The following is a 27,216-nucleotide window of genomic DNA, read 5'->3' as shown; positions in this document are numbered from 1 at the left end:
CCATCCCTCAGCCCAACCTGCCCCCTCTCACAGTCCGGGAGCCCTCAAGGGCGGGAGGCGACCCGGCGATCAGGGGAAGGCGACGCCCCCATCACAACTCTGCTGCTGCCACTGCCGGCAGAGCAAGCCTTGGCCGGCCCTTGTTACCTGCGCCTCGGGCCCGCCCTGGGCAGCTGGGGGGTTGAGGGGACTGGGGGACTCAGGAGGCAGGCACCCTGGCGGGGCTGAGGGGACTGGGCGCCGCCATCTTTGAGGGCGGGGAAGTCAATTAGCATATTCCCTCTTTATTAGATAGCATGGAATTAGGAAACTGAAATAGATTGGATTTGATAGAGGTAGAAAGCATATGTCAAGATTGGTTCCTGGGCTTTGGTTTGGTTTGGACTTGTGTAACCTGATGGATAATGATGCTTTTCCTGAGATACAGAATGCTTTTTAAGAGAACCAGTGTTAGAGGAGAATCGTGGTGTTGGTTTGCACATATAGATTTTGATATAGTCAAGTAAGTCTAGATTCAAAGCAGATTATATAACTCTTACCATTGGGAAGCCTTCAGTGATATCCTTGGAATAAAATCCAAAACAGTAGTTTAGACCTACCTTCAGAGCTCATCTCCCACCGAAGGCTCTCCTCTGCCGTACTTTTACAGCCTCATGAACCATTCAGTTACCATGAAGGTGTTATTACATTTCATCTTCCAGACCTTTCCTCATACTAGGCTGTCAACCTGAAATGCCTTTTCTTCTCTTTTTAGGTTCATTTTTCCCTTCAAGGTTCATTTCATTTGTTACTTCCTCCAAGAAGCATTTTCTGTTCCTTTTCCCTTTAAAAAAAATGTTTTTATTAATTTGAGAGAGAGAGGAAGGGAGAGGTATAGAGAGATACAATGATGAGAGAGAAACATTGATCAGCTGCCTTCCGCATACCTCCTACTGGGGATCGAGCCCGCAACCCGGCCATATGCCCTGACTGGGAATTGAATCATGACCTCCTGGTTCATGGGTCAACACTCAACCACTGAGCCACACCAGCTGGGCTGTGTTTTGGGTTTTCTTAATTAAAAATATGTTTTTACTGATTTTTAGAGAGAAAGAGAGAGACATCGATGTGAGAGAGAAACATTGATTGGTTGCCTTTCGTTAGCACCCCAACCAGGAATCAAACCCAAAACCTTGGTATATGCCCTGACTGGAAACCAAACCGGCAACCTTTCGGTGCAAGGGACAACAGTCAACCAACTGAGCCATACCGGCCAGGGCTGGAAACATTAGTTTTAGAAAACTATTATAATATTAGTTTTTATTCTATCAGAAACCAAAAATTTGTTTTTGCCACACCTCCCACTAACCTGTCAAGCACTTATCTGATGGTGGGGAGGGAGCAGGGAGCTGGTCTTGTTTTAATGGAACCTGAGTGGGAATCGAACTGGTGGTTTCTTGGTTCATGGGCCAACGCTCAATCACCAAGCCACACTGGCCAGGCTCAACTTAAATTCTTTATGCTTCAGTTTTGTTAGCTATAAAATAGAAATGATAATAATACCCATGCTGTATTATTGTTGTAAGAATTAAATAATTTAGTAAACATACAAAGAATTTAGAACAGTGTCTGGCACATAGTAAGTACTATACTATATATATTAGCACCTATGAATTATTAATGTTGTTGTTAACTGGATAGGGTATGTGAGAGAAAGAGGAATCAAAGATGACTCCAAGGCTTTTGATCTGAGCATGGGAATCAGTGGAATAGCCATTAGCTGACATGGGAAAGACTGCACAAAGAGCAGGTTTGGGGATATCAGGAACTCAGTTTTGCACATAGTAATTTTTAAAAAAATATGTTTTCATTGATTTTAGAGAGGAAGGGAGAGGGAGAAAGAGAAACATTGATTGGCTGCCTCCTGTGTATTCTCTGAACCAGCAACCTTTCAGTGCATGGGATGACACTCAGCCAACTAAGCCACACCCGCCAGGGCTGTACATAGGAAATTTGAAATGACTGTTAGGCATATATTAGTATGTAGAGATATTGAGTAGATAGTTAGATATCTGAGTTTAGAATTAAGGGAAGTATGGGTTGGAGGTATACATTTGGAAGTTATTAGCAAATAAATTATATTTAAGACCATTTTAAGAGGAAGGATCAGTTACACCCTAAAATGAGATTGGGAATGTATAGTTTGGACAGGTCCTTCTTAAAGCCTCTATTCTTCAAAAGCTACCTGACAAGCCTAACAATAGCTAGTTTAGAGAGAGCCAGATTATCACAGACCCCACGGAGCATTCCAAATTCTTTCATTGCATTAGAATTTTATTTTATCAAAATTACTTGAAATAAATATGATTAACTGAGTCTTAGAAATCTTTTGTCTCAATGAGACTTGTGTCATAAAAGTATTTGTAGGAAATTAACTTGGAAAGGGGAACTCAGTGGTTTTACCAATTGGCTTATCTGCATATGGATTTTTTTTGTTTATTTAATCCTCATCCGAGGATATGCTTTTCATTGACTCTAGAGCAGCCGTGGGCAAACTACGGCCCGCGGGCTGGATCCAGCTCATTTGAAATGAATAAAACTCTTGAAAAAAAAGACCGTACCCTTTTATGTAATGATGTTTACTTTGAATTTATATTAGTTCACACAAACACTCCATCCATGCTTTTGTTCCGGCCCTCTGATCCAGTTTAAGAACCCATTGTGGCCCTCGAGTCAAAAAGTTTGCCCACCCCTGCTCTAGAGAAAGAAGGGTTGTGGGAAAGGGGAAGAGAGAGAGAAATATCAATGTGAGAAACATTGATCGATTGCCTCCAGTATGCACCCTGACCAGATTAAACCCACAAACCTGGGTATGTACCCTGACCAGGAATTGAACCCGAGACCCTTCTGCGCACAGGATGACGTTCCACCCAACTGAGCCACATAGGCCAGCGCACTTCATATGTATTTTTAAATCCTCAGCAGTGAAAACATTTCTGTGTTACCTTCTTTTACTGGTGAACATTTACTCAGAAAATAGAGACTAATTTTAGCATTAGCAGGTATGTATGCTTCAAATTATCATTTTCCATTTTTTTAAGCATTTTTATTGATTTCAGAGAAGAAGAGAGAGGGAGAGAGAGAGAGAAACATCAATGATGAGAATCATTGATTGGCCGTCTCCTTCACGCCCCCTATTGGGGATCAAGCCTGCAACCCAGGCATGTGCCCTTGATCAGAATCAAACCCAGGACCTTTCAGTTTGCAGGCCGATGTTCTATCCACTGAGCCAAACCAGCTAGGACTCATTCTTCATTGTGAAGTCATGTTTTTTGAATAATCCATAGCCTGAGTCACAATTTTTTGCAAACAAAAGTTAAAATCTTAACATTAGAAGGAAACTTGGATCATCTATCTGTTCCAACCGTCAATCAGTGTATACTCTATGAAATTCTTTTTAAAAAAATATATATTTTATTGATTTTTTACAGAGAGGAAGTGAGAGGGATAGAGAGTTAGAAACATTGATGAGAGAGAAACATCGATCAGCTACCTCCTGCACACTCCCTACTGGGGATGTGCCCGCAACCAAGATACATGCCCTTGACCGGAATCGAACCTGGGACCCTTGAGTCTGCTGACTGACGCTCTATCCACTGAGCCAATCTAGTTAGGGCAGTCTATGAAATTCTTAACATGCAGAGATGAAAGTATGCACTTGAATACTCCAGTAGCATGCAGAAACTGTTATCTCCTTATTTCAGTATATGTCACTTATTTTTTCTTTTAGTATCAGGGAGAGATCTTTCTCTTAAAAATCTGTTACTCATCTATAAAATAAATTTTCTTAAGTGGGTGACCTCTCAGTTTCCTTCCTATAAGCTCAGAGAATCTGAGCTTGTAAAAATAATACTAAACCATAACAAAGCATCTTATTGTCTACTTACATGATCACTACTAGGATTGCAGGCTCCTAAAGAGCTTTTTTTTTTTTTGCGGGGGGGCGGGGGGAGTACCTCAATTGTTTAATGTAGGCCATGTCCATAGGAGGCATTGTGCAAAGTGTTAAAAGAACAATAAATCCTCTGGCCAGGCTCACATGTATCCATTAAGTCCAATCATCAGGTCTAAAGAATATCTGGCAGTGGTAATTCTCAATGATGTCTTTCACATAAGCCAGGAAATCAGTCCTCCGGTGACAAAGCAATTCTGAACAGTAGCTCTATTTCCCCTAATGGATATTTTGCAGTTGGGTTGGAGCAGGGTGGGCTAGATAGGATGTTAATAATCTAAACTGATATTCAACCCAGTCAGGAGTTTTTATTCAGCAGCCTTGGACGGATGGGTATCATCTATTGGAAGCTATTTTTCTTGCAAAAATTCTGACATTTGTTCCATTCATGGTAACATAGACTCAGTGCTGCCTGGCATATGAGATCTAGAAGGATCATGCTAAGATGCTGGTGAGCATTTATATTAAACAGAAATTCACTGTGTGTCTTCTTTGTACAAGGTATTATGCGAGCTTCTTGGGGTCCAAAGATAAATGTGGCATGACCCCGCCCTCAGGAACTGTCAGTGAAGGCAAGACACCCAGTCATTTCAATGTAATATGATAAGAACAGTGATAGAAATGTATATACAGATATATGGGAATATAAAGGAAAAGTCATTAATCCAGCTGGGAGAGAGGTTTTCAGGAAAGACTTCCTAGAAAAGGTTACACCTGAACTGGGTCTTGAAGGATGAATAATAGTGAGCTAGAAAAGGGAAGGAGAGCAAGCCCTGGACTGGCTGAGGCAACTGTATGTGCAAAAGCCTGGAGGTGAAAAACAGCATGCCACATCAGTCCGAAGAACCAAATGATAGTTGTGACTCTTAGCATATATGGATTTAAATTTAAGGTTTCCATTATTCCTAAGTAATCCATGATAGAGCTTTGTTTTGTGTGTGTGTTTGGTGTTTTGTTTTGTTTTTTGTCATTTTGCTTTAGCTACAAAGTTGGTGAGCAAACCGCACCAGAATTCACATTTGAGCAAGCATGTCTTCTACTCATTATCACATATTCAATATCACCCATGAAATGATTTTAAAACTTTGTTTTTTATGAAGATAAACCTGGACCTGGAATATGCTGGTGGTGGGAAAAAGAGTAGGGCCTGCCTGGCCAGCGTGGCTCAGTGGTTGAGTGTCGACCTATGAACCAGGAGGTCGCGGTTCAATTCCTGGCCAGGGCACATGCCCAGGTTGTGGCTCGTGAGAAAAAGCTTTTTGTCTGTGAACTAGTGGAACTTAGTCCATTTTTATTTCCTACTACACCCACTTGAGATCTCTATATTCCACAGCACAGCAAACTAAATATCAGTCAGAATTGTACATGAAAGAATTGCTCAATAGAGTGAGAAGGGAAGGGGCCAGCCGGGTCTGGGTCTCACACAATTTCGAGGTGTACACTAGTGGGCAGAGACTTGACTCTGGGTCCTGCGGCATGCTCCAGACTCTGACAGGAGGAAGATTTTCATATACATTTTACTAATTTTCTTTCATCTCTGACACTTCTATTATAGAGAAAGGGCAAGTAGCAATATTAAAATATTTCCTCTAATCAGTTCCCTTTTAATGTGCACAGATTTCGTGCACTGGGCCACTAGTACTCTATAAAGCATAGATAAGATGACTTCGGCATACTAAAGTAGGGGCTGTCATCTTTTGAAGATAGTAATGTCAAGTCAGAGATTTCTGAATCTTTTCTAGTTACAAATTTGGATTTTAAATAATGAACCAGGTAAGGAATAGAAAAGATAACTGCTTGAATGCTTACCATGTTTGGCAGGCATGATCTGATTTAACACACATTTAACATCTTTTCAGATAATTTCCTGAGACAATGTTAACTCCATTGTGTAGATGACAAAACTTAAGACTCAAAAAGAACAAGTAGGTAGACCAAAGACATACAGCTAGTAAGGAGGCATGAAGCCAGATTTGAACTTAGGTCCTTTTGCTCTTGTCCTTGCTTTTTGTACAATATTGCCTTTAACATGATTGTTCTCAAAGCCAGGTGTTGCCATGTTCTGACACTTTCATTCACTTAGAGAAAATAGATATATTTTTAATATGTTTGCAAATGAAAATTGCAAGCCATTATAAAGCTTATCTAATACTTTGTCCTAGATGACTCTACTCTGCCTCTGATTAATTGGTGTTTTGAGGTGTCTATTTAAATGTTGTCTTGGGCTGTTTTCTGATAATTCATTTAGATCAATTAATAGATAATTTAAGCCTTGCAAATGAATTCTTAATAGTAAGAGACAAACTGCAAACAAAGCAGTAGTGTCTGCTTGTTATAGCAACAATTAGATAGCTTTGTAGCCCTGACTGGTTTGGCTCAGTGGATAGAGCATCAGCCTGTGGACTGAAGAGTCCCAGGTTCGATTCCAGTCAAGGGCACACACAAAAAATAGCTTTGTAGCACATTGCATAGCTTATAAGTAGTCAATATATAATATGTTTTGTCAAGATATAATATATTTAACTGACTGAATTTTGGTCCTAGATTTTTTTCTTTCTTTTTCCTTTTTAAAAAAATATATATTTTATTGATTTTTTACAGAGAGGAAGGGAGAGGGATAGAGAGTCAGAAACATCGATGAGAGAGAAACATCGATCAGCTGCCTCCTGCACACCCCCTACTGGGGATGTGCCTGCAACCAAGATACATGCCCTTGACTGGAATCGAACCTGGGACCCTTCAGTCTGTAGGCTCTATCCACTGAGCCAAACCAGTTAGGGACCTAGATTTTTTTCTATACAAACTAATTCTAACCTCCGCCATAAATGTCTTTGACTTGCTACATTGATGGATATGATCAGGATATCAGGGCAGCCCTATTGAGTAGGTAATACTGCTATTGCTGCTGTTGTCAAACTGCCTTGTGGTAAGGTAGTAGGAGGCATCTCAACAGTTAGTTCATCTGTAAATTAGTGATAAAAATTCTATTTTGGGGGGGGGGTTGTTGTGAGGACTGGAAGATAAGCTAACTAAGTGCCTAGCCATAAGACCAACTATTCAGAAATGTGACTATTATTTTACTGTAGTGTTGAATTACATTATTCCTTTGGCTTAGACTCTCTACGTATATATCCCTTGTTTTGCCTGAAATGTAAAAAATTTAGGAAGGAAGTATATTCTGGAATCTTTTAATATTTGAATTTTTTTAAAAAACCAATTAAATGATATAAAAGTAATACCCAGTAAAAGCAGTTACTCTGTGCCTGGTACTGTTTTGAACACTGTTATATTTATTGACTCATTTTATCCCTACAGCAGTTTTCTGCAATGGGCATTAATATTATCCCCATTCATTTTATAGTTGATGAATTTTACAGTTGATGTAATGAATCCAGATGGGAAAACCTGCTTTGGGAAGGGAATCTTAGCATATTCACCTTAAGGATATTCACAGTAGCCTATCTGAATTAAGTTTGGTAGATACGAAGGATCCAAGCAGGAGCCTATTAGCTAGATTCCCCTAAATCCCATTGTTTCTGGGTTGCCTAGCAGGAACTTGGCCATGAGTGTGTTTTACTCTTTCTTTGCTACCTGTGAATTGCCTATCTCCTCTTCAAAATCCCAGACCCATGCCCCCTTTTCTCCTTTGTCCATATAGTATGTAAGTCTCTACAGCCCAGTGTGTTTTGGAACTCATTATTATGACACCCCTGATATACGTAATAATAAACCTTGGACTTTTTCTCCTCTTAATCTGTCTCTGTTAAATTTTATTACTGGCTTATAAGCTTTATAAGCTAGAACTTAGGTGGGAGGAAAATTACTTTTTTAGCTTAGCCCCCACAATATGGATAACCTAATATTGCTAGCAAAGGCTGTTGGAAAAAAGAATCACTTTTCAGTTGATGTCTTCATAACTCATGGCTAAGTCAGGCACTTCCAGTGCTAAGTATTTGTATTTCTAAGGGCTTTGTTCATAGCTGACCTATAATTCTACAATTCAGTATATCTTCCTCTTTCCTTCTCCACTCCTGCCCCCCCTGTCCTCTGCTATCTTCCCCTCCACTCCCTTTTGCTTCCAATTTCTCACTTCTCTCTCTCCTTCCTTTATGAGGATAGTGCCTGCCAAAATTGGGAGTAGTGGTGAGTAATCCAGTGACTCATGGTTTCAGGTATTAAAACTATCTTCCTGCTGAAGCTGTGGGTTAGTTTTCTTTGGAAGCTGAGGACTGGATTCTGTCAGCTGAGCTCTTGCAGGGGAGCCATGCACTGGAAGGACATAGCCCAGGTAGGAAAGAAGTCAGATTAAAGCCTGGTTTATTTCTTTAGTTACTGTGTAGAGAAAACAACTCACATCTAACTGATCATTTGTAAATAATTATATTAAAAGTTTGTTGTTGTTTTTTGTTTGGTTGTGTGTGTTTTTTCTAGTCCTAAAGATTCTAGTCTCAAAGCCATCTTTTCACCAGTATAGTCAATTTTTATCCTACCAGAGTAATAGTTAAACTTGATTTCCATATCTGTATTTCCTTAGACAACAGATTACATATAAGTTGATATTCAAATTAATAACAACAACCTAAGAAAACTAAACCATGCCTACTCTGGTAGTCTTGGATCAAATTATATTTCGTATTTGCTTTCCTTTTATATTGTGGTGGATTTTGAGTTATTAAACATAAACATAAGGGTCATATTGTTATCTTTTATCAGTGGAAGTGGGGTTCTTGGGGTACCGCTGGAGTAAACATTTCCAGAGGCCCTCACAAGAGGGTGAGATATGATAGAAAGCTTTATTTCCTTGGAATTATACCCCTTGGTTTCCAAAGTCCCATTTCTCTTAGTTCAGCCATAGAAGTATAGCTGGGGTTTCAGTAAAGCTAGAATCAAAGCCAGCATCTAGAGTTTCCTTTCCATGTTGGAGCCAGGCTAGCTATAGTCCATTAGTCCATGGTGTATGGGGTCCACATGGCCGTGGACCATCTGGGGGAATGCACGGGAGCAGGAACAAAAGAGCCCCATAAGCCCAGAGCCACACGAGTCCCAAGGAGCCAAGAGCACAAGAGAGCAAGTTTCTTTGTTCAGGGAATTGAGTATCCAAATTTTGCTTGCAGTTGCCACCCCTGTTCTGGCCAACCATCTCTGTCCCCAGGTGTGATTGACAGTCAAGTGTCTTCCCTATATCATCCCAACTTTACTGGGCATGCGACTATCTTCCTTTTGGCCAATCCCCTCTCCCCAGTGTTTTATGGGGAACATACCTATAATACCTGGCCTTCCCTTTGCTCCTTTCCTATTCTATATAATAAAAGGCTAATATGCAAATCGACCAAACGGTAGAACAACTGGTCACTATGATGCACACTGACCACCAGGGGGCAGACGCTCAACACAAGTGCTGCCCCCTGGTGGTCAGTGTGCTCCCACAGGGGGAGCACCACTCAGCCAGAAGCCGGGCTCACGGCTCTGCGGCAGCACTAAGGACCCCTTGGGGGATGTCCGCTGAGGGGTCCCAGACTGGGAAAGGGCGCAGGCTGTACTGAGGGGACTCCCACCCCCCCAGTGCACTGGGCCTCTAGTTTTAATAACTAGTTAATTACAATGGTATCAATATTACATACTGTAATTATGGCATCTGAAATCCCATTCAGAAAGAAAAATCACACAGTGGGAACCCTGTACAACCTAAGAGAGTGAACCTAAGGCACTGAAGAGTTGAAACTCTTGGCAACTTGACTATCTGGAACTTTCACTCATCTTCCCTTCTGCTGCCTTCCTCTGGTCTTTTCACTGCTAGTTAGCATGTACTTAAAAGATGAATAGGGCAGATGGAGGAAGCGATACAAAACAGTTACTGTAAAAAAAAAAAAAAAGAAGAAGAAGAAATAAAAAGGAAAAACAAAAAACAAAATAGTTATTGTACTAGTCCCTAACTATTCTGTATGGTGTTTTTTTTGCTTTTGTTTTTTTTTATTAGTGGAGTATATAATGTCATTTTATTATTCATTTTGATTTTAAATTATATTTTGATTTTATTTAAAGGCACGATATTTCTTTTGTGTTCATCTAGAAAGAAAATATTGTTTTATTCACATCAATAGTAATATATTGAATTCATTCATGAACTCAGTGTGTTTTAGAGTTAGAGATCAGCATAAATTCTGTTCAGACGGCAAACTGAGGAGATCCAACCAAGATGAAAAAAAGAGAATGCATGTCTGGACTGGCAAGTTAATTATTAGCATTTTATGAACATTTCAGAATTGGTATATTATTGTCATCACAAAAATGTAATTCAACCTTTTTTTTAATATGAGAGTAACCTATATACAGTTCTTTCTGGCAAATTGCTGATGATGACAAATTAGGGATGGGAAGCAAGGAAAAGGGTGTGCTCTTAAGTCTCTGAGATGGTAAATTTGTAATTTGACATGCTTATTGGGAATTTTTATTACCTAGAGTGGTTATTTAATTATGTATTTCTGTTATTGTTCAATAGAGAATAGTTTCTAAAACCTTTCTGCATAGGCCCTACTCTAATTCAGCACTACAAGCCATATCAATTGGCACCTTCTTAAAAGACTTTTTTCTCCTGAGTTAGATAAACTAACCTGTCCCCTGCTTTGGCTAAGAGTTTTGAAGTATGATAGTTTAAGTTTTCATATCTAAGCAGCATGTCTTTTTCTTCAGCTCTTTTTAATGGTTGCTTACCTGTATGAAAGGATAGTCATTGTGTGTGTTTTGGAGACTCTTGCCTAATAAAAATTGTTTCCTGGTTAGAACTCATAGAATTTGGCCTCTAAAAGGTCTGAACTTAGTCATTGACTTTTTAAATTACTTACCTTACTGTCTCTGTCTCTAATGTTCACATAATGTTGCCCAAGTTTATCACAGTTGCTTGTGTTTTGGAATTTTAACTCTCAAGAGTGTACACATTCATTCTTACCACTTTCAGCAGTACCTTCTCAATCTTACCTGCACCTGTCTCCAGCTACCAATAAGTGTCCCTATTAGAATGGAAAGAATGATTCCATTGCCCATGACATGATTTAGACCCAAAAATCATGGGTCCACTGTGATAAAAATTGGATTTTTATATCTAGCCAGTAAAATACTTGTTCTCACCAACGTTTTCAGATGACCGTAATCTTAGAACATGGGTTGGAATTACAGTGATGTCTGAATACTAAAATGATTTTTATATAATTAAATTGAACTGCAGATGTACCTTGTTTTACATAGATATGCTTGTAAGCAAAAGTATGTGTGAAGAATGTAAATTAATTTATGCTTTAAACCCACTAAGGAGCTTTGTTATTTCAAGATATACCGTACTAAATCCTCTAACAAAGGAAAAATACCCCAGTTTACATCTTGTGTAAATCCTCATATATCTGTCTTGCTTAAAGCAAAGTATAATTGATTGGTCTATTGATTCTGGAAAAGTAGTCTTCTTTTGGGGTCTTTTTAACATCTACCTTTTGCTTTGATGCTAGATCGAGCGGTTGGAAGTAAGCAGCCTCGCCCAGACTTCCAGTGCAGTGGCCTCCAGCACTGATGGCAGCATCCACACAGACTCTGTGGATGGAACACCAGACCCTCAGCGTACAAAGGCTGCTATTGCTCACCTGCAGCAGAAGATCCTGAAGCTCACAGAACAAATCAAGATTGCACAAACAGCCCGGGATGACAACGTTGCTGAGTACTTGAAGCTTGCCAACAGCGCAGATAAGCAGCAGGCTGCCCGCATCAAGCAGGTCTTTGAGAAGAAGAACCAGAAATCTGCCCAAACCATCCTCCAGCTACAAAAGAAGCTTGAGCACTACCACAGGAAGCTCCGAGAAGTGGAACAGAATGGGATCCCCCGGCAGCCGAAGGATGTCTTCAGGGACATGCACCAGGGTTTGAAAGATGTGGGAGCGAAGGTGACTGGCTTCAGTGAAGGTGTGGTAGACAGTGTCAAAGGTGGACTTTCCAGCTTCTCCCAGGCAACTCATTCAGCAGCAGGGGCAGTAGTCTCAAAGCCCAGAGAGATTGCTTCATTAATTCGGAATAAATTTGGCAGTGCAGACAACATCCCTAACCTGAAGGACTCCTTAGAAGAAGGGCAGGTAGATGATGGGAAGGCTTTGGGAGTGATTTCAAACTTTCAGTCAAGCCCAAAATATGGTAGTGAAGAAGATTGTTCTAGTGCCACTTCAGGCTCTGTAGGAGCCAACAGCACCACTGGAGGCATCGCTATAGGAGCATCTAGCTCCAAAACAAACACTCTGGACATGCAGAGCTCAGGGTTTGATGCACTATTACATGAGATCCAGGAGATCCGGGAAACCCAGGCCAGGCTAGAGGAATCCTTTGAGACCCTCAAGGAACATTATCAGAGGGACTATTCATTAATAATGCAGGCCTTGCAGGAAGAGCGATATAGGTAAGTTCTATGGAATTACAATCCGAAATTACTTATGTTTGGGGTTCCCTTTGCTTTGGCTATTGTGGGCGGGGGCTGGCTTTTAAAGATCTTTAGTAGAGTGTCTTTTTCTGGAATGTCCAGAGCACTTTAGATACGTAATATGATGTCTGCATGAGTTCCTATCATAGAATGCAAATGACAGGCATGACAAAATTAAGTAACTCCCAAGGTTACACACCATGAAGCATTGTAGTTGAGAGGTGATGATTACTGTAGCTCTCCAGTCTTCCATTCTAGGTTAAGACTTTCAAATGAAGCCCAAGGTTTCTGAGGCATTTCACCTATTTGTAATTACGGAATCACAAGTCATTGCAGCCTGTATGTCTACTACATTAAATTCAAAAGATTTGTTATAACCCCCAACTCTGTATAAATCAAAGACATAGCCTGTCCAAAATGTAATGAACCTGTAGTTATTGGGCTTTAAGCACATTTATCTAGGCAGTTGGTGTAGAAAGATTAGACTGGAAATAAATCCAGATAAGCATGTCTGTTACCTTTACTATGAATTGGCAAACATTTGAATGGGAGTGAACTTCAACATGTGAAATGGTTCTGCAATAGTTAGAGAATTCTCAAAGGGGTAAATGCTTTTAGTTATAATCTGTGCTAAAGGTAGAAGCTAATAGCTTTTTTGTTTCATAATACACTGTATATTCATATTAGACCATTCTTAGTTATCTTCAAATGTGTGTCTTTTCCTCTTGTTTCCATCACATGCAGATAGAAAATAATGTCCACCATGTAGTACTTAATCAGATCCAAACTTTGTCAACCAGAGACAAACCACCTCATTGATACAGATTAAGGGCTAATCTCATGGGAGCCACAGGTTGGGTTAGGCCTTGAAAGATGTGGGTTCTGGTTTTGTTCCAGTTTCTAATGAGAGGGAATCCTCAGTAATTTTACTATATCAAGGGTTGAACAGGCAATCTTTTAAGGTCCCTTTCACCTTTTTTTTTTAAAGTGATTTTTTTAAAGTTTGTTTTTATGAAATAATCTCAGGGCCTGAATAAATTATTCATGTGAATCAGTAAAATGAGTGAAGAGTTGCAGCAGCAAACTCTTTCACATGGTGAAAATGCTAATCAGTAATTCAGTCCTGTCTGTTATCTTCACTCTTCCATCCTTTAATTCAAACTTAAGACTGTGAGGAAAGAAAAGAAAAAAGAAAAGAAGTGTGGGAAAGAGAAAGGAAGTTCTAAAAGCAAAAACATTACCATTCTTAATTCGTTGTTTTATGTAGTCTTTAATATACTTAGAAGACAATATCTAAAGTGGTGAGCAATCTAACAGATATTCAAGTAGACTCAAAATAAAGCACCTGGTCCTTTGTACTATATTATATTTAAGTCTTACATTCAAATTCTTGTTCTGCCACTTACTAATCTTGAAAATTGGGCAAGTTTCTTAACGTTCCTAAGTTCTGGTTTCCACATCTCTAACACAGGAAAAATAATAGTCGTTCAAAGGTTACTGTGACATTTAAATGAAATAATTTATGTAAAGCACATAGCTTGGTGCCTGGCCCAGTAAGTACTTTGTTGATGTTAAGTAGCAGCTGCTACTGCTGCTTTTTAAATATGCCCCTTTGAGCCATGGAGACCTGGGTGTTCCATAGTTGCTCAAAAAACCAACTGCCTGCTTTGACCCTTTTATTTTAAATGGATAGCAAAACATTCCAGTTTTTAAATTCTTCCAGAGTTTAAAAATTCATATAGAGTTGTTATGTCTTCAGATCAGATGTAGGCCAAAGTCAGAGAGGAAAAACAGGTCTCCCAAGATCCACCTTTGTATCCATTTAAAATAATTCAGAGACAGGATAGAACTTTAGCTCCATCCCCAGTCTACTTCCTTCCTAGACAAAAAGCCAAGCCTCCAGGAGAGTCGAAATAGAAATTAGAAGAGAGAGACTCCTGCAGGCTTGTCTTTTTGTCTGGGAAGGAAGTAGCCTAGGGATGAACTCAAGGAATACTTTTCTAACCAAGAACCATTAATGTGTACATGACTGCTCTAGATGCATTTCTGGTTATTTTCAATGCTTTCGTTTATTTTACTAACTAGAGGCCCAGTGCACAAAATTCATGGACTCAGGGGTCCTTCAGCCCAGCCTGTGCACTCTTGCAGTCTGGGAGCACTTGGGGGATGTCCGACTGACAGTTTAGGCCGCTCGCCAGCTGTGAGCCCGACTTCTGGCTGAGTGGTGCTCCCCCTGCGGGAGCACACTAACCACCAGAGGGCAGCTCCTGCGTAGAGCATCTGCCCTCTGGTGATCAGTGCAAGTCATAGCAACCAGTCGTTCCGCCGTTCAGTCAGTTTGCTTATTAGCCTTTTATTATATAGGACTAGAGGCCCAATGCATGAAATTCATGTGAGAGTAGGCCTTCCTTCCCCCGGCTGCCGGCACCGGCTTCCCTCTGGCCACCGGCAGGCACCTGGGACCTGGGCTTCCCTTGCAGCCCCGGCTACATCCCGAAGGATGTCCGTCTAATTAGCATATTCTACTTTTATTATTATAGATTATCACAGTTGACAGGAGGACGGTCATACACAGAATTGCTGCTTGTTATTTTAAGTGATAGGGGAGGAGGACACTATCACTAACAGCATTTGCTTAACTCCTGTGATTCGAATAATGCTAGGTGCTTTACATATATTTGCTAATCCTCACAATAGCCCTGCAAGTGGATTGTATTATCCTTATTTTACAGATAAGGAAATTGGCCTCAGTGGGGTTTTAAAATTTGCCAAAGGTAGGTCACTTGGTAAGTAGTAAAGCCAGGAATCAAACCCAGTTTTATCTGATTCCAAAGCCAGTGTTTTTTTCATATCAGGCCAGTTGTTTTGTTTTCTAAGCTTAAACCTAAAACCTCTATGATTGAAAGACTACTTTTATAGTCTAGCTCTAAGAAACCTAGACTTCATTGGCAATGGGTATTAGACCTTTTCTAGGTTTCACTAAAAGTCGAGTCACTATTTTTAACATATTTTGGAAAATTCTGTAAATGCATAAGCTCTGGAAAGTTTTCTCAAGCTAATACAACAGTGTAGATATATACTAGAGGAATATATAAACTTTATATAATATATATATATTATAAAGAAACCCTCATCCCCATCTTTATTTCCCCTTTTCAGAGTTCCTTCTCAATAATGTTACTTAATGTGCTTCCCATTGCTCTCTACCTCAGTGACAGTGCCAAGTCAGGATTCTTGCTCAAGGTCATTTACTTACTCTGGAAAAATCAGAAGCATTAAGGATCCTGTAGAGTACAGTCAGTTTCCTTCTCTCTCTCTCTCTCTCTCTCTCTCTCTCTCTCTCTCTCTCTCTCTCACCATGTAATTGTGCCATGACTGAATAGTACTTTAGCCACCCACATGCACTTAGTCCTGGAAGCCATTGTAGCAGAGCTTGGATCTAAACTCCACCCCAACTTTTGACTAGTAGTTTAGAATTTGAGCTTTGCATTGGGCACTCAGATATGAGTGAGATTATTTTTGGAAAGGTAGGAGACAAGGTTTAGACAGGTTTTTAGTGATGGGATCTGTACTGACTTCATATTCTTGTCTTGCTAGTAGTCTTTTCAGCCCATTTAAGTATTATTGTAGATCTGTTAGTAGCAATAGAGTATTCACTTAATACTTCAGAGATAAAAGGAGCCCTTAGATATCTAGTTTAATCTTGTTCTACAAATGAGTACAGTGAGACCTAGAAAGATAAAGTGACTTTTGCCAGGTCACACAGTAAAATGGTTTAACTTATATTTAATTTGCTGTTTAAAAACTGGAGAACCAGTCCTATTTTCATAGTGAGTATAATATATTAATGAGTTACTGTAGGAAAAAATTCAGCTGTGGCAAAATGCGTTGTAAACAGGAGAGAACTAGGAAAACAACTTATAGACAGTTTTACAGGTTCCTTTTGTAGTTTTTTCCCTAGGGGATCTGGCCCAGAATCCTACCCATCTACTGCCTGTTTAAAGCCATATCATGTAGGGCAGGGATGTTGATGAAAGCTTCTATTTTAAGGGGATTATTGTGCTTTAGAAATTGGCTTCTGAAATTATATTAAGCCCAGAATATTTTAAATTGCACTGAGTCATAAGAGCAAAAATACAGAAGGAAGCAGTCACCATTAGCAGTCATCACATGCAGTAGAACAGTCAGTAACTAGGCTAACCCAATTAGGTACAGGCCATTGAAGTTCTAACTAAACAAATTGTTGCTTAAATATAATTTTACTTAAAATAAAGTAATTATCACTGGACATAAGACAGATATAGCTATGTTAGCCCCTTTATTCCAGGTTTTAGCCCTGTTTGTCATCTAGCAAACTGATCAGAGAATCTCCAGAAGATATGTAGACTAGGTTTGGCCAACAAATTTGAAATAGAAACTGAAAATATTGGATCAAATTAGCTCTTTGTTTCTAAGAGAAAAAAGCCCAATTAGGAGATGCTTTTAGGAAGGATAAGACCTTTCATAAAAGAAATTTACAGATGAGCTCCTCCCAGTTTAGCCACTAAAAAGGTAATGGAGGAAAAATGGGGAGGAAGGTTAGAGTAGGGAAGAAAGGGAGAGGAGATAAATTACTTCATTAATAAATTAAGGTTGGAGGAAGACCTTATGTAACTCATTTAAGCCTCAGTTTCCTCTATAAAAACAAGATGATGATATCTATTGTACATGTTGTTGAGATTATTAAATGAGATATGGTCTGGGATGTACCAGGATGTTAGAAAGCTGTCATTACCAAGTCTGAATTACCCAGAAAGCCCTTCTAGCTTTTATTTATTCCCTATATACTTTAGGCATCTGCTGTCTCTTGTCTTTAAGACAATGCACTGCCCTAAAAGTTTGGGGCGCTAGTAGTCCATGGGGACTGGTTCTGTACTTTTTCCTTTCCTTTTTCGAAAATTTATTTACTAGAGGCCCGGTGCACAAATTCGTGCACTAGTGGGGTCCCTCAGCCTGGCCTGCGCCCTCTCGCAATCTGGGACCCCTTGGAGGATGTCGGAGAGCCGGTTTCAGCCTGATCCCCGCAGGCCAGGCCGAGGGACCTGTGCTTAGACTTTTATATATATAGACTAGAGGCCCGGTGCACAGATTCGTGCACTGGTGGGGTCCCTTGGCCTGGCCTGCGGTGATCAGGCTGAAACCTGCAGGCCAGGCTGAGGGACCGCACTTAGGCTTTTATATATATGGACTAGAAGCCTGGCACACAGATTCATGCACCAGTGGGGTCCCTCGGCCTGGCCTGCACCCTCTCGCAATCCAGGACCCCTCAGGAGATGTCGGAGAGCCAATCCCCGCAGGCCAGGCCAAGGGACCCCACCGGTGCACGAATCTGTTCACCGGGCCTCTAGTATGCATATAAGATCTTTGGTTAATCTCTTCCCACCCCCCTACCCCCCTTCCGAGATTCATCAGTCTGTTCCATGTTTCAATGCCTGTGGTTTCTGTTCCTGCGTTGAGTGTCTGCCCCCCTGGTGGTCAGTGCATGTCATAGCTACCGGATGGTTGACCGGTCGCTTAAGCTTTAATACATATAGACTAGAGGCCCGGTGCACGGATTCGTGCACCGGTGGGGTCCCTTGGCCTGACCTGCAGGGATCGGGCTGAAACCGGCTCTCCGACATCCCCTGAGTGGTCCCTATTGCGAGAGGGTGCAGGCCAGGCCAAGGGACCCCACTGGTGCACGATCGGAGCCGGGGAGGGACCATAGGAGGGCTCCAGGGCATGTCCAGCCCATCTCGCCCAGTCCCAATCGGCCAGATCCCAGCAATAAGCTAACCTACCAGTCGGAGTGTCTGCTCCCTGGTGGTCAGTGTGCATCATAACAACTGGTCAAACAGTCGGACACTTAGCATGTTAGGCTTTTATTATATAGGACTAGAGGCCTGGTGCACGAAATATGTGCACGGGTAGGGTCCCTAGGCCTGGCCGGTGATCAAGGCCTATTGGGGCCTTCTGGCTGCCAGCCAGTACCTTCCTTCCCTGACTGTTGGCTGCTGACCAGGGCCTTCCTCATTCTGTACCACCCTCCTGGTGGTCAGCGCACATCATAGTGAGCGATCGAACTCCCGGTTAAACTCCCGAGGGGACACTTTGCAACTTTGCATATTAGATATATATATATATATATATATCTATATCTTACCTAATAATAGACAAACATGGTAATTGACCATACCTTTGCTATGCCTCCCATTGGCTAATCAGTGAGATATGCAAATTAACTGCCAACAAAGATGGCGGCCAGCAGCCACAGAGCTGGAGCGAGCAGGAGGCTTGCTTGCTCCAGTGATGGAGGAAGCCAAGGTTCCCCGCCTGCCGCGGCCCTGCTCTGAGCTCCGAAAGCAACAAAGTTTCAATTATAGAAGCTAAACAAACCCCAGATACCTGCTTTCAGCCAGCCGTGGCCACGGAGCTGGAGCCTTGGGTTGCCCCTGGTGATGGAGGAAGCCAAGCCCTGGCCAGCTCTGAGCTCCACTCCAGGTAACAAAGTTTCAATTATAGAAGGTAAATAAATCCCAGGAAAAAAAAAGAAAGAAAGGAGAGGCTGGGAGCTTTAGTCGCCGGGGAGGCTTGGCCAGCCTGAAAACGGCCCTCAGCCCCTCACCCAGACTGGCTAGGCACCCCAGTGGGGACCCTCACCCTAAAGGGAGTGTGGCCAGCCTGAAAACAGCCATCAGCCCCTCACCCAGGCTAGCCAAACCTCCATGGGGTGAGGGTCCCCACGGTCGGAGGGGGGTTTGACCAGCCTGCAAACAGCTATCAGCCCCTCACCCAGGCTGGCCAGGCACCCCAGTGGGGACCCCCACCCTGAAGGGCAAACCAGCCGGCCCCCACCCATGCATCAGGCCTCTATCCTATATAATAAAAGGGTAATATGCAAACTGACCCTAATAGCAGAAAGACTGGGAATGACTGGTGATTATGACACACACTGACCACCAGGGGGCAGATGCTTAATGCAGGAGCTGCCCCCTGGTGGTCAGTGCGCTCCCACAGGGGGAGCTCTGCTCAGCCACAAGCCAGGCGGATGGCTGCCAGTACAGCGGTGGTGGTGGGAGCCTCTCCTGCCTCCTCAGCCGCACTAAGGATGTCAGACTGCAACTTAGGCCTGCTCCCCGCTGGCAAGTGGACATCCCCCGAGGGCTCCCAGGCTGCCAGAGGGATGTCTGATTGCCAGCTTAGGCCCAATACCCCGGGGAGTGGGCCTAAGCCAGCAGGTGGTCATCTCCCGAGGGGTCCCAGACTGTGAGAGGGCACAGGCCAAGCTGGGGGACCCCTCCCCCCCACCAAGTGCACAAATTTTTGTGCATCGGGCCTCTAGTATATGTGTGTGTGTGTGTGTGTGTGTGTGTGTGTGTGTGTGTGTGTATGACACTATTACAGATGCCCCCCATTTTCCCTCCTTTGCCTACCCCCACTCAGCCCCCACCAACCCCTCCCTCTGGCCCTCACCACACCATTGTTTGTATTCATGGGCCATGCATATATATTCTTTGGCTAATCTCTTCTTTTTCAACTGAAGACTAATTCAATGTTTCTGAGCCTCTTTTCAGTCTTCAACACAAATGAGGTAACAAAAGTTAAGAAGGCAAAATCCACTTTTTGCAATTCAGCCAAGAATGTATTCAAGCTCCCACCACATGTCATATCCCCTACTCCAACTATGTCTCTTTATTGTGGTCAAATACTAGCAGAAGCTACATCAGATCCCTGGCAAACATTTGGAAAATAATGCAGTAGTTTGCTCCCATAGTTGCCTATCTGTGTCAGTCCTGGGACCTAGTTCTTCCTGTTTCTCTCAAATACCTACTCTACAACATTCTTCAGCCATCCTGTCCTAGTGACCTATTGCCCAACTAGGGAAGTGCCACTGGCTCTCAGAGATGACTCCAAACTTTTGAGCCACACCTAAAGACTGATGCATTAGGTGAAGCATTCCCAACCTGTACACTCACCCAGTTTCTCATTCTCAGGAATTTGACCCAAAAGAGCCCTGGCTTATCTTTGATCTAGGAAGGTGACTACTGTGTTGATTAATCCAGTGGATGAAACACTTTTCCAAGATCAGTATTCATTTATGAATTGTTCACCAACAACAAAACATATTGAAATGTCTATGTTCCCTTTGAGTTGTACTGATTTACAAAGGACCTTTGAGGAAAAAGTATTAAAATGAAATTATTACTTTGTGTTCCACACTGAGTCTCTTGAAAAGCACATGCTAATCAAAATCATATGCTATTGGATAAAAAATCCCCCTTTTCACTGTCTTCCTGAAAGTGGCTAGAGGTGACTTCTGAAAATGGCTTGCTATTCATTTGACCCAGAAAACTCCACAAAATCATGCGGATCAAGAGGTTCAAATCTTTTTTTTTTTTTTTTTTTTTAAATATATTTTATTGATTTTTTACAGAGAGGAAGGGAGAGAGATAGAGAGTTAGAAACATCAATGAGAGAGAAACATCGATCAGCCGCCTCCTGCACATCTCCTACTGGGGATGTGCCCGCAACCCAGGTACATGCCCTTGACCGGAATCGAACCTGGGACCTTTCAGTCCGCAGGCTGACGCTCTATCCACTGAGCCATACCGGTTTTGGCAAGAGGTTCAAATCTTCATGTTCACTTTAAGAACACTTGTGAAATTGGCCAGGCCATCAGTGTATGCATATTCACAAAGCCACCAACTATTTGAAGGATGTCACTTTATGAAAGCAATGTGTCCCATTCCCTTGTTACAATGGTGGAGTTGGTCGGTGTGCCCATGCCAAACAGTGGGACAGGACAGAGGGTCAGTGGCCCAAAAAGAGTCTGAATTTTTGCTGCGCATGCTTAAAAATGCAGAGGGTAATGCTGAACTTAGGGTTTAGATGTATATTCTCTGGTCATTGAGCACATCCAGGTGAACAAAGCTCCCAAGATGCGACATAGAATTTAACAGACCTCATGAGCGGATTAACCCATAAGCTCTCCCTGTCATATTGATATGGTCTTAAATGTGAAGAAAAGCAGAAGAGCAAGTTGCACAGAAGAAAAAGATATTTTTAAAAAAAAAAAAAACACTGAAGAAACAAAAACTTGTGGCCTGGGAATAAATTCAGCATAAAATAAATAATAATAAAAGTTTTCTTTAAAAAAAGAATCCCCCTTTTCATTTCCAGATAGCTTTAATTATTGTCAGATGAAGGGATTAAAATAAAAATTCCTTACAGGGAGTTCTTGATTTTAAAAAAATCACATATGAAAGGCTGAACACAATTGACCTTCCCTCCTCCACCCCCCCAATCTTTAGTGTTAATATTTAATGAAAAGATAGAAATGTTCTTTATATGAATTCCCTAGGTATCTGGCTTCTCCATTTTAGAATTCAGACCAGAAGTAAACATTAGCAAATAAAGTAAGTAAAAGAGATTATATTAATAATGGAAGTAATAGTGGGAACTGGAATATGGGTGTTTTCTTCCTTTTTGTTCAGATTTTGCATTTGATTAATAGTACAGGGAAAAACGTTTTTTAAAAGCAACAATTGAAAAAAATCTACAAACAAAAGGCATGAACCAAGTAGTTCAGATCCTAACTACACCTCATTAACAGGAGAAATTTACTACATCTATCTTGGGCTCCCATTTCTTAATTATAAATTGAAGGTAACTCCTGAGGAAGAGGGAGGTGAGAATTAATGTAGAAACATCCTCATGAATCTAAGTTCCTCAGAAGCAGATGATACGCATAAACCGGTGCCGAGAGGGTACTTACCATTGTTCTTGTTATTATTGGTTCTAGTGTTTTGATGTTTTGATGCTTACAGTGATTAAGTAGATTGAATCCTAATTCCTCCACAGATGCACTCCTCCACCCAGAATAATACCACATCATTTTTACTGGGCTTTTGTGTTAGCCTGTTTTTTCACATGTAGGTTGTTATATAAGCCACTCCAAGGCTGATGGCACTGAAAAAATGTTTGACTGGAATTGCTGAGCATAACGTATAGGCTTGAGGTTGTGAAAAGAGCTGAAAAACAATCTTCCATGACCTGGGTGAACAAAATAGGGAAAGTGTTTTAATAATAACAGGCCAGTAATGTTTTCAAGGTACTGAGGCAACCCAGAAAACATGCATTCCAAGACACCAAGGCATTTCACCAATTTCTTTGTTCACATTTTGCAAAGGCCTCAACAAAGTTTATGGCTTTCTCAGTTTCCTCCCTGATGTTTCCTACATATTGAAGGTGTTTACTATGATAACCCAGACACAACTGTTTGTGTAAGTGTAAGAGGATTTTAGTTACACAATAGCAGCTATATCTTTTCTTTCAGAAAATCATCATTTTCTAGATAATTCTTAGGACTCGAAGAAAGAAACAAATGCTGGTAATTTACTAATGAACTAATGGGGCTGTTTGAACTGGATCCATTGTGGGTCTTGTTTCACCCTTGAGTTCTACAGTTTATGAGTGGGAACCAGGACTCAAACACAAGTGTTCCTGGCTATAGCACCTATAATAATTTCCCCCCCAACTTTTTTACTTTCAAACACACTGCAAACTTGAAAAAAAATTGTACAGTGAATGCCCATACACTTATCTCCTAGATTCTACATTTTACTATATTGTTCTATCACATATCTTTCCATCTACCCATCCCACGTCTGTCTTATTTTTTAATGCATTTCAAAGTACATTACATATATCCCTAATCTTTCTTAACAGCTTTATTGAAATATAATTCCTAAATAATACAATTCACCCATTTAAAGTAAACAAATCACAGCATATTCACAGGTATATGCAACCATCACCATAATCAGTTTTAGGACATTTTCATCAACCTCCAATTTTTCTAATCCTGCCCCAACCTCTGGCAACCATTAATTTTTTGTCTCTATAAATTTGCCTGTTCTGAACATTTTATATACGTGGAATCATACAATTTGGTCCTTTCCCATTGGTATCTTTCACTTAGCATAGTATTTTCAAGGCTCATCCATACTGTAGCATGCATCATTACTTCATTTCTTCATTTATATATATGTGTGTGTATATATTTTTTTTTCCCATTGATTTTGAGGGAGGGAGGGAGGGAGGGAGAGAGAGAGAGAGAGAGAGAGAGAGAGAGAGAGAGAGAGAGAGAGAAACATCGATTTGTTCCACTTATTTATGCATTCATTGGTTGATTCCGACCAGAGATTGAATCTGCAACCTTGGCATATCAGGACAACACTCTAACCAACTGAACTACCTAGCCAGGGCTCATTTCATTTCCTTTCCAAATAATAATTCATTTTATGAGTAAACCACATTTTATTTACTCATTTATCAGTTGATGGATATTGGGTTGTTTCCACTTTTGGGCTATTATGAATAAGGCTGCTGTGAACATTCATGTACAAGTTTTTGTTTTGTTTTGTTTTGTTTTTTTAAAAAATATATTTTATTGATTTTTTACAGAGAGGAAGGGAGAGGGATAGAGAGTCAGAATCATCGATGAGAGAGAAACATCGATCAGCTACCCCCTGCACACCTCCTACTGGGGATGTGCCCACAACCAAGATACATGCCCTTGACCGGAATCAAACCTGGGACCCTTCAGTCCACAGGCCGACGCTCTATCCACTGAGCCAAACTGATTAGGGCTATGTACAAGTTTTTGTGTGGAAATAATTTCTCTTTGGCATATACTTGGAGTGGAATTTCTGGGTTAGAAGTTTAGCTTTTTGAGGAACTGCCAAACTTTTCCAAACAGTTGCATCATGTTATATTTCCACCAGCAATATTTCAGGGTTTGAATTTCTCCACATCTTCGCCAACTCTTGTTATTATCTTGTATTTTATCCTAGATTCATAATCTTTTTGTTACACCCCATCTCCCTTTGTAGCTGTGTGATTTGGATCAGCTATACACCTGGCCCAGATGTCTTACTTATAAAGGGGTTAGCTTATCTGGGCTTCTTGAGTAGTTTAAAAGTGGCATCACAGTGTAGAGGTTAAAAACTTGGGTTTTAAAGTCAAATAAACCTGTCCTAGCTGGTTTGGCTCAGTGGATAGAGCATCGGCCTGTGGACTGAAGGGTTCTGGGTTTGATTCCGGTCAAGGGCACATGCCTGGGTTTCTGGCTTGATCCCCAGTAGGGGGCATGCAGGAGGCAGCCAATCAATGATTCTCTCTTATCATTGATGTTTCTACCTCTCCCTCTCCCTTCCTCTCTGAAATCAATAAAAATATATATATTTTTAAAATAAAGTCAAATCTTGATTCAAATCCTTGCTCCCCTACTTAATTTCTGTGTGCCTTGGGCAGGTTACTTTACCTCATCTTTAAAATGAAGATAATTTCTACTACCTTCTTGGTGTTATAGAAATGAATTTGCATAGAAAGCACTGAATAAATGGTAACTTTGCTGCTATTTCTTTTTAATCTGTCCTAATGGTATATGTGAACTGTGTTTAATATCAAATAAAGATTCCCCAACATTCCTGAAAGACTGTATAATTTGTGGGCCAAGAGGTTGGGGCAGTAGTTTATAGAACACATGCCAAAGATATCACATGGGTCTGCTTTCATCAGTATGCAGGTTGATGCACCATGCTCCCCTCCCTGCCATCAACATTAATCCTTAGCTTAGGAGAGTTATTTGCTGACATGTCCAGCCTTTCTCTTAAATCTCAAGGAACTGACACATTGGAACACCCATTTTTAAAAGCCCCTCTCTGGTGAGGAGAGAGAATTATGAAAATCATCAAACACTAAAAACACCGTAAAACAATGGGCTTAATTTCATAAAAAGACAAAATATTATTCTTATAGCTTTGAGTGAACTTAAAATTTGATAGAAAATCAATTCCAGAGGTGGCACCTATTTTTGAGCACAGGCCCTGGACAGCAGATGAAGTGAAAAGGCAGCGTTATGGAAAATATTGGCCATAGTTACAGACAAAAGGTAGAAATGCTTTTTGATCATCCTGTTCAGTCACTTTAGTAACAGAACTCAGCATGAAAGGAAGCAGTACAGATTCCTATCAAGGATAAAGGAGAATTAAGCAGGATTCAGTAACATAGTAAAAGGGTCAGACTATGCCTTTTAAAAAAATTCTTGTTTCTTGCCCTGACAGATTTGGCTCAGTGGATAGAGCGTTGGCCTGCGGACTGAAGGGTCCCAGGTTCCATTCCGGTCAAGGGCATGTACCTTGGTTGTAGGCACATCCCCAGTGGGAGGTATGCAGGAGGCAACTGATCGATGTTTCTCTCTCATCGATGTTTCTAACTCTCTATCCCTCTCCCTTCCTCTCCATAAAAAAATCAATAAAATATATATTTTTTTAAAAATCTCGTTTCTTATAGGAGGAATGAAGTTAAGGATATAGTTATTTATAATATAATCATTGGAAGAAAGAATGTTGGTGATGCCACAACAGAAGAATTTCCTTAAACGAAGACCTTTCATGTAGTTCTTAAAAGTTTGTGTGCTATAGATGTGGTTAAAAATGAGGGAAAGGGGAGGGTAGTTTTAAATGTTTGAGTTTGTTCTGGCATTTTTATTTTTTTAATATGAAGTCCTCTGAGGCTCACATGCTAGTGTTAGGTGTGTGCTTACTTGAGTAGTGCTCGCTAGTTAGTATATGCGCCGGTTGGGATGAACCCTCTGTCTGACAGAGGCTTCCATTCTAGTCACCATTAGCTGGGGCTGTGTTTATTCTTTCCTTTCTAGTCTTTTTAAATGTGTAGTCTTCAACCTTTCTCCTGCCTATGTAGCTCTTAGTTTGATTCCTGGGACTCCACACACAACTTACCCCAGTCTGTCCTCCTCACCACTAGCATATAACCTATTTTCCTAAAACACTGTGTTCATCATGCCACCCTTTCCCCTTTCAGCAATCTGCTTTGGACCCATCTACTATCTATTCCAGAATCCCCACTCACCTGCCTATCTTTTAAGACCAAACTTCTCTTTTTTCCTCCAACATAGATCCACTATTCCAATTATCCTAATACATTTCTACCTCTTGTCCTTTACCCATGCTCTTTTCTACACGGAATCTCTGCTCTCGTTCTTTAAACCTGTTCCAGTCCCATGGGTCCTTAGATGCCCTGCCCAGGTTCCATCTTTATGAAGAATAAGCTTTCTTATATGTAGTCTTAGTGCTAGTCATATAAGGTGAATTAAAATCACCTTGCTCCCAAAGGACTTGTATGCATGCATATTAGCATAGCCAGTGGACACAGACTCTGGGCAGTGGGGGCTTGCCTGGGGTGGGTATGGCAGGAGGGGGAAAATGTCAAGCAGGGGGGTGGGGGAAGGAGACATATGTAAAACTTTAGACAATAAATAAATAAATAAATAAATATTACCTTGCTCCCAATGAATCTCATCTCCCTTCATTTTCCCTCATTTTTACTCAGCTATAGTCACACAGGCCTACGTTCTTTCCCTCAAACCTACAAAGCTTGTTTTCCACCTTGAGAACTTTACACTTGTTATTCCTTCTACTTTAAGATGCCCCCTATCCCCATCTTCACAGCACTTTTCATATCATCATTCAAGTTTCAGTTCTCATTGTTGAAGAGTGTTGAACTGGGAAGAGGCCTTCCATCTTAACCAGCCACCAGGTGCTCTGCTGTATACCCCTAGTGATCTTATTTGGATTACTTATTCCTTTCTGCCATCATCTTGGGTTTTCTGCCTCTCCTTCATCTCTTCCACCTCCACTTTAGAATGTAAACTCCTGAAGGCCGAGTTTCTATC

At 41.0% G+C, this 27,216-nt stretch overlaps 1 protein-coding gene across 8 annotated transcripts in view; it reads left to right on the top strand.

The window, feature by feature from the left end:
* The window catches only part of TMCC1 (transmembrane and coiled-coil domain family 1), a 167,823-nt gene that overhangs the window by 127,449 nt on the left and 13,158 nt on the right, over positions 1 to 27,216 (top strand). For 7 of the 8 annotated variants that reach the window (XM_036332265.1, XM_036332266.1, XM_036332267.1 and 4 more), the window contains one exon: positions 11,488 to 12,419. In XM_036332265.1, the coding sequence (XP_036188158.1) occupies positions 11,488 to 12,419 (932 nt within the window). Of the gene's footprint in view, positions 1 to 8,128; positions 8,280 to 11,487; positions 12,420 to 27,216 lie in introns of those variants that run through there. The other variant, XM_036332270.1, reaches the window with a different exon arrangement.

This window comes from Myotis myotis, unplaced genomic scaffold (assembly GCF_014108235.1).
Source record: "Myotis myotis isolate mMyoMyo1 unplaced genomic scaffold, mMyoMyo1.p scaffold_m19_p_13, whole genome shotgun sequence".
In the NCBI taxonomy this organism is placed as follows: Eukaryota; Metazoa; Chordata; class Mammalia; order Chiroptera; family Vespertilionidae; genus Myotis; species Myotis myotis.
Note: the sequence above shows the minus strand (reverse complement) of the source record. Positions and strands in the feature narration are given on the sequence as shown.